The following is a 13,119-nucleotide window of genomic DNA, read 5'->3' as shown; positions in this document are numbered from 1 at the left end:
GTTCATTTTCTGGGTAATGGTAACCCCCAGGCAGTTGCTGGTGGGGAGAGCCATACCGTGAAAAGTTTTACGGAGATAGTTAGATTCTATATTGTCAGAGGTGATTGCTGCTTGGTATTTGTGTGGTGTGAAAGGTAGTTAATTCAAAAATGTTATTGTTGGTTGCTAACTTTTTACTAGTAACTTTTTGAGGTTGAGTCACTGTTGAAACCCAGCAGCCAATTTGTCCACAGCAAGCTCCAACAAGCAATAATGTGATAATGACAAGACAAACTGTTCTTATTAATGTCGTTTGATGAGTAAATGTTGGCCACAACAATGGGGATAATGTTACCCTGGGATCTATTACACACACAAGGGCCTAGATTTATTGTGACATTGGAATAACAGCACCTCCAACAGTGCAGTGCTCCCTCGCAATTGGCCCTTTAACGGTGCGGCCCTCCCACTTTATTGCACTGCAGTGCCAGCTTGGGTTTTGTGTTCAAAACTCTGAAGTGGAACTTGAATCCCCAACTTCCTGACTGCACGCAGAATGTGCTGATAACAGCCACAGCTAACATGGCTGCAGATCTTCCCATTTTCCCTGAATGCATTCATAAACTAGTTTTTACATTGGTAACTGTTCCTTCAGTCCAGGCTTGAAGCAGGAGCATTTTTCAATGCTGTTTTCCTTGCAATTAGTTCCACAGGCAGCAGAGACTGGATATTGCTTTGAGAAGGGTGGAAATCATCTAAAATAGGAAAAGAAGCATGCTGTAAGTTTTCAATGGGGTGAGGTTAGTGGGGAACTGATACATAGTGGTAACGCTGCTGGATAGTAATCCTGAACCCCAGGCTAATTTTCTAGGCAATGTGTTCAGATCTCACTGTGACAGATGGTGAAATCTGGATTCAGTAAAAATCTAGAATAAAGTGATGGCCTAATGATGACCCTGTAACCACTGACAATTGTTATAGAAACCGTCCGGTTAACTAATATCCTTCAGGGAAGGAAATCTGTCTTCATTACCTGGCCTACATGTGACTCCAGACCCATGCCAATGTAGCTGACTCTTAACAACCCTCTGGGCAATTAGAGATGAGGGCAACAGTGATGCCCACGTTCCATAAAGGTCTAAAACATAATCACAGCATTCAAAAATCTTCAGAGATAAGTGCAGCATTCAGCAAAGAAATGCTGCTATGTTTCGATGGTTGGAATAATTGCTCCCTGCGGTGCATGTTGTCACCTCCTACCCTGCCCCTCCCCCTTAAGTTTTAGGACTTTTGCTTTCCTCCTATTTTCTTGCTGGGTGATATTTCTGAGGGAACACTGGCAAACCCAGAGAGCGGTTGGGAGCAAAGGAGTTGGGTCACCAGTTTCATCTGTAGCTACGTTCTCATTGCTAAACCTCCAGGCGTAATGCAGGAACATTGAAGCCCTTCACCTCAGATGGAGAGAGAATGACACTGACGTGGGAGCTGAGTTACTTTCTGAAGATTCACTTCTTGCGCTTCTTTTCTTTAGGCCTTTTATAGGTCCCGCACTACCACCTGGGTTCAGCCGGGCAGAAAAGGAGAGAGAACCTGCTGTACCCTCAAGTTTAAGCACGTTGGTAAGTGGGATTTCAGAAACTTTTCCCCTCATATTTTTAATGCTGCAATACACAGTGCTGCTGATTTTATATCATTTGGTATTGACTGAATTACAGGAATTTCCTTCCTGTCACTTCAGTACTTTATTACTTGCCACAGTTTCCTGTGACTCTTGGAGGAATGTAGAACCCAAGTCAGACTTGTTCTCCCTTATACCTGTTTTATTGAACCAAGATTCTTCCTTAAACATTTTACACCAGGTTGGTGAAAATAGGGAGAGAGAGAGAGATACAGCAAGAGGAATTACTGTTCCCTCCAATTCTTTTCAAATTTTGCATTGTTTGGAACAGAGACAGGTTTTCCGTCCGAAGACAAAGGTTTTGTGGGTGGATCCCGTGCTGTTTAAGGAGCAGTGTAACAGAGGGATGTGCTGGAAGCTGAGGTGTAGTGCATGTGAGACCAAACCGGAGAAGAAAAAAATGTGAAACCTAAGAAAGCAGGCAGGATGTAAATGAAGACCCAATTCCTCCTTCATGTTGAGCCTTCCAGGGTATTCATGATTGAGAGAAGACCCTCCAGTACTGTGTCAAAAAGGTCATTCCTAATAATAATTCCTAATAAGTGACTGACAATTCCAGGTTAGCTATTCAGCCACATGGAGCATCACAGCTGATTTGATCCCGTGCTCACCCATTGTATGTGTATGTGCGTTTTCCGCCCCGGATCAGTGAAATTCTCTCATCGCAAAATCTTGTTGGTCCTGAAGTTTGAGACAGTTGAGTGATACTATACTGCAGAATTGGGACAGGATGGATGTAAGTTATAGTGCAGCACTCAATCTAATACTTAGCAAGTGATATGAACACATTGTCAACTTTGAGCTGTCAACTCTTAGTTTGGCATTTATCTGGCACCGTTGCATCACATGTGGTTTGAAACAGTATTAAAATGTTCACAAGAATCTTAACATGCCTCCGTTCCAATTTGCACAATTTGAACATGTTACTGGAAAGGGTGCATCTCTAATAAGTAGGTTGTTGAGGTCAAGATCAGGTAGCGAGTTACTCTTGTGATGGATCTGCCGTTTGCCACAGGCCTAGTCTGGTGGCTGTGGCCTTAAGGGCTCAGTCATTACTAGTGGTGTGGACCTACATTTGGTGAGGGACATTGAAGTTCCCTGTGAAGGGTTTAGTCTGTGTCCTTGCTACCGTTGGTACTTCTTCCAACTGGTGTTCGACACAGATGAGTACTGATTCATCAGTTGTGGGCTCACAGTAGTTGGTATTCAACAGGAAGTTTCTTTGCTCATGAGACATCATGGAATCCAGATTGATGGTTATTTTATGGGGTCAAGAGACTTGGATGAATAGGCCGGCAAGTTTAAATTCCACCTCAGCAGCTGGAAAATTTGAATTCAGTGAATTAAATGAATACATTTTTTTAAAAAACAGAAGTATTGTCAGTAATGGTGTCCATGCTCTGGATCACTGGATAGTAATGAATGTCCATCTGGCTTGTGAATGTTGCTGGGTATACCCTGACCCATAAGCAGCATGGATCCTCAAGAGGTGCTGGACCTAATATTTGATGAGCTGGTTTGCCTCTCTGCAGTCTTCTGAAGCAGGCCCTGATCCCATGTTACAGCTTGTCATAGAGTCATTCAGCATGGAAACAGACCCTTCAGTCTAACCAGTTCGTGACAACCATAATCCCGAACTAAACTAGTCCCACCTGCCTGTGCTTGGTCCATATCCCTCCAAGCATTTCTTATTCATGTACTTGTCCAAATGTCTTTTAAATGTTGTAACTGTACCCACATCCACCACTTCCTCAGGAAGTTCATTCCCACAACATCCACTCTTCGTGTTAAATAAAATTGCGCCACATGTCTTAAAATCTTTCTCCTCTCATCTTAAAAATATGGCCCTTTAGTTTTGAACTCCCCCACCCTAGTGAAAAGACCACTGCTGTTCACCTTATCTATACTTGTTATGATTTTATAAATCTCTATAAGGTCACCCCTCAACCTCCTATGCTCCAGTGAAAAAAGTCCCAGCCTATCCACCCTCTCCCCATAACCCAAAGCCTGTATTCCTGGCAATATCCTGGTAAATCTCTTCTGAACTCTGTCCAGCTTAAAATATCCTTCCTGTAACAGGGAGACCAGAGCTGTACACAGTACTCCAGAAGATGCCTCACCAACGTCCTGTATAACCTCAAAATGACAACCTAGCTCCTACACTGAAAGGTTTGAGCAATGAAGGCAAGTGTGCTAAATGCCTTTTTCACCACACTGTCTATAAGTGACTCAAACTTCAAAGAATTATGTACCTGCACCCCTAGGTCCCTCTGTTCTACATCTCTATCCAGGGGCCTACCATTAATTGTACAAGTCCTGCCCTTGTTTGTTGTACCAAAACTCAATACCTCGTATTTATCCAAATTAAACTCCATCTGCTACTCTTCAGCCCATTGACCCATTTGATCAAGATCTCTTTAGATAACCACCTTCACTGTCCACTATATCAGCAATCTGGATGTCATCCGTAAACTTATTAATCATGCCTTCTATATTCTTATCTAAATAATTTATATAAATGACGAACAAAAGTGGACACAGCACCGATCCCTGTGGAACACTACTGATAACAGGCCTCCAGTCTGGAGGGACAAAAAAACCCTCCACCATTATTCTCTGTCTCCTGTCGTTAAGCCAATTTTGTATCCAATTGGCAAGATCACCCTGAATCCCACCCAATCTATCTTTACTAATCAGTCTACCATGCGGAACCTCGTGAAAGGCTTTAAAATCCAACTAAACAATGTGTACTGCTGTACCCTCATCAATCTTCTTGGTTACTTCCTCAAAAAAACTCAAGTCAAGTTCGTGTGGCGCGATTTCCCTCTTACAAAACCATGCTGACTATCCGTAATCATTCCTCGCCCCTCCAAATGCAAGTAATTCCTGTCTTTCAGAATCACTTCCAAACATTTACCCATTCACTGCAGACATTAGAAGCAATGGCAGTAACAACTTGGCATTGTGTCTTCCAATTACTTTGTCTTACAGCACACACAAGAAGACAGCGATGAGGAGGCCCTAATCGGTCCAATGCCCTCGACAGGCACCACTGAAACCAACGTGGCAGCAGACATTGAACGCAGGGCGAGCAGAATGAAAGAAAAGCTGGCCTCTGGTGACATGGTAAGGGGTCACCTGCTTTATGCAGTTATTGTGGTGGCCATGGATGTCTGTCACCCACAGGTTGTGTGATGGCACATTGACCAAATAGGTTTTCTTCTAGCTTCCCTGTTCCCCATGGACAACGGAGTTATGCTGGGAATCCCGAAAAATCATGTTTAAAATTACGATGTGCTTTCATTGGAGAATGTTGTGTAAAGTTGATTTATTGGCATTTCCCCATCACAGTAATGTTCATTTATTTAGTTCTGACCCGTGGTGGTCTCGAGCTGCGTTGAACTAGGCTTTATGTTTCGCTGCTTGCGCGGGGTAGGGGGCGTGGTGGAGGAATCATTTGTGAGACCAAGTTCTGCAATTTTCCCACTCTGTTTTTCGCCGTGACTCTTATCTGTTAGAATGATGCCCAGAAACAGGTCAGAGAGTCGTGGATGGTTGAGCTTCCGCCGGTCTTACAAAACATAGGCCTGGGTGCAAGAACGTTCAAGAGGCGTGCGAACGGAGAGTCGTCCGACCGCTCAGTATGGACAGATACTCCCGCGGACAGGGAAAGGAAAGCACAGGTAAGTCTGCAGTATTTCTGATTGCTAACTCACCCCCCAACAGAATCAAATGGCTCCCTGGGGATGTTGGATTGCCAGTGTCACAACAACACTGGGTTGGCGGGGGGGAGGATCCTCAGCACAGCATGGCAAGGAGCACCTGACCAGAAACAATGTGACACAAGTATAGGAAATGAGTGGAAATAAATATTATCAATCTTTTAATATTTTACAATTGCAGCACGTGGCCTTTCTCGTTACTACTGCAAATACATTGTTGTTAACTTTGTGTCAACAGGATTCTCCTGGGAGTCCTTTGTTGTAGGTGAATGTATATAAATGGCCAGCAGCAACCTGTTCCAGATATGATAATACGCCTCTGGAGTAGGTGGGACTTGAACCCAGGCCTCCTGGTTCAGAGGTATGGCCACTGCTGCTATACCACAAGATTCCTTAGAAGTAACGCACCACAGATTTGAATTCAGAATTTCCCTGTTTACTCGGTAGGTGGTTTAACCTGCTAAGCCATAGCATCATCTCAAAAAGCCTACAGCAACTGGTATTCCCAGGCGGTCTCCCATCCAAACACTAACCAGGCCTGAGTCTGCTTCGCTTCAAGCCTGGCAGATCAGGCATCCTCAGACTAGAAAGGCGTAAGCAATTCTTAAATTGACATGTAATGACACATCTCTTGGGCAGTTGGGACTTGAACCTGGGCCTCTTGGCTCAGAGGTAGGGACACCACCACTGCACCAGTAGCACTCTGTGAGAGTTAACCAGAACAGCTCCAGAGTTGATTGACAACAGATGATTATCATAGTGTCATTTGTAGTGTCTCAACCCATGGATTGGGAGGCCCGGGTTCAAGTCACCTGCTCCAGAGGTGGGTAATAATGTCTCTGAACAGGTTGATTAGAAAAAGAGTTTGTAGGGCGCTTGTGCTGTGGTGGTGTCCCTACCTCTGAGCTAGGAGGTCCAGACTCCACTTCCACCTGCTCCAAAGGTGTATCGTGGAAAAGTTGAGTAAAAATATCTGCTGCGACTTGTAGGGCTGTGGTGGCACGGTGGTAGTGTTCCTACCTTTGGAGGCTGAGGTTCAGGTCCTACCTGCTCCAGAGGTACAGGGAATGGGGTGTGGGGCTGCTGTCGGAGGTGATCATACTGGATTGAGGAGATAATATGTGCATGAAAATGATAGGAAAAGTGTGCACAAAGGACAGGGAAAGGGCAGAGTCCTAAGGTGCGAGCAGGTTTGGGGAATGACCGGCGCAGGGGATGGATTTTAATGGGATAACTGGGTGAAGACTGTGCAGAAATCACAGCACTTGAAGAACGGGTTTGTAGTCTGGGATTGAGGGTCCCTCTGTGAAATGGGTCAGGTTTTTTGAGGAGAAATTGGTCTGTGTCATCGGGGATGTGACACAGCGACTGCCAAATTCGAGATACTATGTTGGCGTGCATGGTGGTGTACAGCTAAACAAACCTAAAGTTGACTGTGTTGTTGCTGTGGAGAATCTCTGCTCTACCTCACCTAGGCCAGCTGGATCAAACTAAACTGCCGAGAGCTGGAGGGACTTTTCTGTATGTGGGCAGAGGGAAAATCCGGGGTGGTGAGTCTGAATGCAGCTCTATTTCAGGAATAATCTCTGGGAATATGTCACTTGCTGAGAAAGGGGGAGAAAGTGGATAAAAATCTTTTGACACCATTCTGGTTAAGCTGAGAGCAATGTTTGAGCACATTTGTCTCCCTGTTTTTTTTCAGACGGTGACTGGTATTAAACGAGGACTAATTCCAGATTTGTGTTTGCAATTCTCTGGGGAATATTAGAGTAAGAAAATTTTCAGCAGGCATTTTGTACTTCGTTCGCTGTGCACAGACTTGTGCAGTATCTTGAGTTTGCTAACACTTGGTGCAGGGTAACCTGTTTTGATTGAAATGCGTTGCCAGCACTATTTGACTAGCGAATTAGAGGAGGCGCAAGCCTGCTGGCAGACAGACAGTTTTCCCAGTCTGTTTAAAGCGGGCGTTTCCAAACTGGGGGTAAAGACTCCTGAAATAGGGTCACAACTGGGGAGCAGTGTGGAGCGAACACTCGGGTTTGACAATCCTGGAATTGGCTGCAGTGCCTTTTTAAATGTGTGGCAATTTATTTTTTGCCTACGGGTATGCCTTATTTCAGTGAGCTCTGATAGCAGAGACTGGACACCAACAGAACCTGCGAAATGGCAGCTGATTTGATTTTTTTTTGTGTCTGTATCCTCGGCTGTTTGAAACCTCCCCCTCCCCAACCCCAGGACAATCTGGTTGGCAAATCTGGGGTTGTACCAAGTGCAAAGCCTTAAAATTGGGTCACAGCAGGAACAAGTTTGGGAAACATAGTAGATATACTCTGAATTCCAGCAAACAGAACACGGTCAAAAAGATAGCAACATTTCTCAATAAAAGTAGGATTATTTCTCCTGCAATATGCGGTGATTGGAAAACAATTACTGAACACAAATCAGTGCAGTTATTGACAGTCTAGCTGTGATTGATAGCAAAGTTAGCTAACTATCCATCCTGGTTGGCCCATGTGGGGTCACTGTACATGGGATGTTCTGTCTGGAAATCTGTTTTCATATGCGTTTGCTTTCCTTCCTCAGGAAACGTTAAAAGCCAAAGACTCACCAGCCGAGGAATTTGAGCGTCCCAGTCTGTCTGAAAGAGATAAACGGATGGCCAAGGAGGTAGCATCATACAATGTAAGCGTTTCGTTTATATCCAGAAAGAATGCATTTATCTTTTGAAAGTTGTGGCAGCCTTTGTTTTTAGTGGGAGGCTTAAAAATAATGTAGCCCAACACACAAAACTGCTACTTATAAGGAAGCTCAATGGTAAGTCCTAATCTTTAACATCCATGGCCGTCCATTGTTAAGAGGAAGGGTCCAGAGTACATTCCAGTTTCAAAAATATATGGTTTGGATATGCATGTCACCGACCTGCAGTCTTAACCAGTGAATTGCAGGGTCAAACAAGTAGATTGATATGTGCCAACCTAAAGAACATTGGTTGCTGTTGACACTTGTTGAGGGTGGATAGATAGGAAATGGGAGGAGGAGTACGCGTTCAATGCACAAGCTTGCTCCACCATCCCCACACTACTCCCACATCCTTTCATATCTTAATATGAAGAAATCTATTGATCTCTGTCTTGACATTCTCAATGACTGAATCTCCACAGTCCTCTAGGGTAGAGAATTCTAAAGATTCACGCTCTCTGAGTGAAGGAATTCATCCTCTGTCCAAGTCCGAAACCTCTTATTCTGAGACTCTGTTCCCTGCATCTAGACTCCCCAGCCAGGGAAAACATCCTTCCTGCATGTACCCTGTGAGGATTTTGTATGTTTCAATAAGATCACCTCTTGTGCTTCTAAACTCCAGATAATACAGGCCCAATCTCTCCCAATACAACAACTCTGCCAGTCTCAGGGATGAGTCTGGTGAAACTTTGCATTCTTTCACTCGATAACATTTATACCCTTCCTTAAATTAGGAGACCAGAACCCTATGCAATATTCCAAAGGCAGTCTCTTCAAGGCTGTATACAACTGCAACAAAACATCATTTCTGCTGTACTCAAATCCTCTTGCGGTAAAGTCCAACAAATCATTTGCAGTAAACATACCATAATGTTTTAAAGGTCTGAGCAAAAATAGTGAAATCGGATTGTCGATGCAGTTCATTTGCCTGCTGAGCCAGTTGTTCTGTGGTGTGCAGATGTTTCGTTATCATTACAGGCAACATCATCAGTGCAACCTCTAATCGAAGTATTAGCGTTCTGCTCTGTTCCGAATTTATATGATCCTTTGGTGTGATGTGTCTTGTCACTTCCAGTTCTGTTTTTTAGCAGTGGTCTGTATACGGGGTGTATTTCTGTGTTTGTTAAGGGAGTCCCGTGTTGAGAACCAGGCCTCCAGGAATTCCCTTGCATGTCTGTTGTTCACTTTGTCCCTGTAGTCACTTTGTCCCAGTTGAAGTAATGGCCTTCATTGTCTGTGTGTATGGAGACAAGTGAATATTGGTCCTGTCTTTTTACCGCCAGCTGGTGTTCGTGTATCCTGGTCATCAGTTTTCTTCCCGTTTGTCCAGTGTAGGAGGTCATGATTTCATCCTCGTCAATTTTTGTGTCCCTGAGCTGTGTCAGAATATCTTGTGCCAAATGGTTTGAGTGTGGGGATCCGCTAATTAGTTGTTTAAATTTCCATTGTAATCCTCTCGCTAGCTTGTGTGTAGGTGTACCTGGGAAGGAGACCATTGATCTGAGTGGAATTCCAGGTTTGTGTACCTTGTTCTGAATATAACAGAGTACGTTGAGAAAGCACAGGCACTACTCATGGATACAGCCACATACCAACAGGTGGCGTCTGACCCCATACCACAGCTAGAGAACAGGATAATACAGACACTCAAGAAACTTAAATGTGCAGGAGAGATCACTAACACCGACTACTTCAGAACGAAACCAGATGGCTCAAAAACCCCCCTCTTCTACGGTCCCCAAGGTACACAAACCTGTAACCCCACTCAGATTAATGGCCTCCTTATCAAGCACACCTACACGCAAGCTAGTGAGAGAATTATAATGGAGACTTAAACACCTAATTAGCGGATCCCCACACTCAAACCATTTGGCACAAGAATTTCTCTCACAGCTCAGGGACACAAAAATTGACGAGGATGAAATCATGATCTCCTTCAATGTTACAGCACTCTTTACATCCATTGATGTACCGTTAGCCAGAGAGACATTAGCCACACTACTGGGTGCACCAGGACCACTGACCCTGAACTCCAGCAACAAGGACAGCTTTCTGAAACTATTAGATTTATGCCTCACAGCGCACTTCACGTTGAACAGCCAAATATACAAACAGATGAACGACACAGTGATGGGATCACCCATCTCAGGTCTCATCGCGGAAGCAGTGATGCAGAGTCTGGAACACACGGCCCTTCCTATAACCAAAACTGTGGATAAGATACATGGGCGACACATTTGTAATAATCGAACGCACCAAAGTAGAAGAAACCTACCAGTTTGTTAACAGCATCTTCGCAAGCATAAAATTCACTAGAGAGGAAGAAAACAACAAACAGCTCCCATAGTTAGACGTAACGGTAGAGAGACTAACTAACGGCGAATTCCAGACCCGAGTGTACAGGAAGGCCACACATACCTGGACCAAATCCTGAACTTCAATAGCAATCACCCTCCCACACACAAACAGGGTTGCATTAAGACACTGTTTAAATGAGCCATATCACACTGCAACACCCCAGAACTCCAGAGAATGGAAGAGGAACACCTGCACAAAGTATTTACCGACAATGGATACCCACAAGTTTCATCTACCGATGCCTACAAAATAAACGACAGTCAGAGGACACAGTACAACAGAAGACACGAGTAACACTACCCTACATCAAAAACATATCGGAAATGACAACCAGACTCCTTAGACCGCATAGGATCATGATTGCATACAAACCTACATCAACATTGTGTCAAATGCTATCAAAGACTAAAGACCCCATACCGACAGTAAACAGGACTAACGTGATATACAGAATCCCATGCAGTGAGTGCAATAGACATTACAATGGAAAAACGGGTAGGAAGCTGACGACCAGGATATACAAACACCAGCTGGCAGTAAAAAGACACGACCAATATTCACTTGTCTCGATACAGACAGACAATGAAGGCCATCAGTTCGACTGGACAAAGTGACTATACTGGGGCAAGTGAACAACAGACATGCAAGGGAATTCCTGGAGGCCTGGTTCTCAAATGGGACTCTCTTAACCAACAGATAGAAATAGACCCCATACACAGACTGCTGCTAAAAAACAGAACTGGAAGTGGCAAGACACATCGCACCAAAGGATCACTGATGATGTCGTCTAGAATGGTAATGAAACGTTTGCACACCACAGAACAGCTGGCTCAGCAAGTGAATGAACAATTGCATACCATAATGCTGCACCTAATATTTACAACTTTCATCTTTCTGTCCTCCAAGCTGCTGTATCTTCCTGGTACTTTTCCTTGTTTTACCTAAGCATTTGTTCTGTTTTTTTTTCCCTCAATAGACTAATCATTTTTGGTGAGGCAGCATTATTTAAAGCTATTTTATTTATTGCATTATTACAATTTTTTAATTCCCTCATGGAATGTGGGCATCTTTGGCTGGGCCAGCATTTCTTGCCAGTCCCTAGATGCCCTTGAGAAGGTGGTGGTGAGCTATGTATCACATACATTGTAAAGCTGACACTGAGCTGTCATTATCTGTCGCTGTGCATTCCTATCAGTGATGATTGGAACATGAGTGGTACCAGATGGGTTGGTAATACTTTGGTTTCCTTTGAAGGGATGTGAAGTGGTTGTAATGTCACTGGGACAGTAATCCAGGGGCCCTGGTTAATGCACTGGGGACACATTTTCAAATCCCACCGTGTCAGCTGAGGAAGTTTAAATTTGATTGATGAAATCTGGAATTGAAACCTTGTATCCATAATGGTGACCATGACACCATTGTCAATCATTGTTAAGACCCATTTGGAAATCCGTCATCCTTATCTGGTCTGGCCGCCTTGTGAGTGCAGAACCACAGCAATTGTTGACTCTTGACTGCGATCTGAAAGGACCAAGTGAGCGGCTCATTTCAAGGGACGTGCATCTGACTTTGACCGTGATGCCCACCTCCCTGGAAGAATGGTGTTTAAAGAAAGTTGCGGTGGAAATTAAATTCAGTTCATAAAGCTGTGGAGTTGGAAGCTCACTTCAGTAGTTGTGATCAGCAATTGTTGTAAAACCCATCTGATATACTCGTGTCCTTTATGAAGGAACATCTGACATCCTTACCTGGATTGGCCTTGACTCCAGATCCACAGCAAGCTGCTCAATTCAAGGAGAATAACACATGGAGGAAAACAAAATACTGGCCTCGCCAGTGAAGCGCACATCCCATGAAAGAATAGATATTAAAAATTCTCTGACCCAGTGGCTGAAATAGATGGGGTGAGAAAGGGAACTGAGTTCATGTTAGAAACAGTGGCTAACCTTTTTTGTTGTTCTTTGCAGGAATTGAGGCGATCGGAGTCCCTTCTCGACATGCACAGCAAGAAGTTGAAGAGGAAAGCGGAGGATGAGAAGGACCGACCCCAGCAGCGACGTGCTTTTGATCGCGAACAGGACTTGCAGGTTCACCGGTTTGACGAGGCTCAGAAGAAAGCCTTGATCAAGAAGTCGAAAGAGCTGAACACCAGATTTTCACACGGAAAAAGCAACATGTTTCTGTAAAAATAAAATTAAAGTAAAAAGTATTTTACTGGCAAACTGCAGACTTAGAGCGCCTGCAGTCTTATGTTTAACACTGCTGTAATATTTCTGTATTGAAACTACAATGGTTCAAACTGATGTTGTATGAATAGCAGGTCTCTTATTATAAAATAGTCTATGTTTAATTTTGATTGAACTGAATAAAGATGAAGCAGTTTTATTTATGCTTTTTAGCAGGTGGTTCTTTGCCTTATTATTTTTATGTCTGTCGTTAGAGACAGTGTACAAAACCCCTGTGAAGCTCTGTGACACAGTGTTGAGCCTTTGAGCCAACAGACATGGGTTGCAGTCCCACCTGCTGCAGAGGTGTGTCTTAATGGGTTGATTAACAACACTATAAAGCCCTTGTTCTGCCGCTCAAGCTTGTTCCGTTAATCAGTTGATTTGCACCTTCGTTCCATTTATCTTGATTTTGTTC

The 13,119-nt window shown here is 43.9% G+C and overlaps 1 protein-coding gene across 1 annotated transcript in view; it reads left to right on the top strand.

Annotated features, from left to right (window-relative positions):
* The window catches only part of gpalpp1 (GPALPP motifs containing 1), a 15,277-nt gene extending 2,412 nt beyond the window's left edge, over positions 1-12,865 (top strand). Inside the window, exons 2-6 of the mRNA XM_048602539.1 lie at positions 1,412-1,598; positions 4,649-4,783; positions 5,176-5,340; positions 7,963-8,061; positions 12,444-12,865. Coding sequence (XP_048458496.1) covers positions 1,412-1,598; positions 4,649-4,783; positions 5,176-5,340; positions 7,963-8,061; positions 12,444-12,662 — 805 coding nt within the window. The 3' untranslated portion in view covers positions 12,663-12,865. The remainder of the gene's footprint in view (positions 1-1,411; positions 1,599-4,648; positions 4,784-5,175; positions 5,341-7,962; positions 8,062-12,443) is intronic.
* Positions 12,866-13,119: the final 254 nt, after the last annotated feature.

The sequence above is a fragment of the Rhincodon typus genome, chromosome 11 (assembly GCF_021869965.1).
Source record: "Rhincodon typus isolate 14 chromosome 11, sRhiTyp1.1, whole genome shotgun sequence".
Classification (NCBI taxonomy): domain Eukaryota; kingdom Metazoa; phylum Chordata; class Chondrichthyes; order Orectolobiformes; family Rhincodontidae; genus Rhincodon; species Rhincodon typus.
Note: the sequence above shows the minus strand (reverse complement) of the source record. Positions and strands in the feature narration are given on the sequence as shown.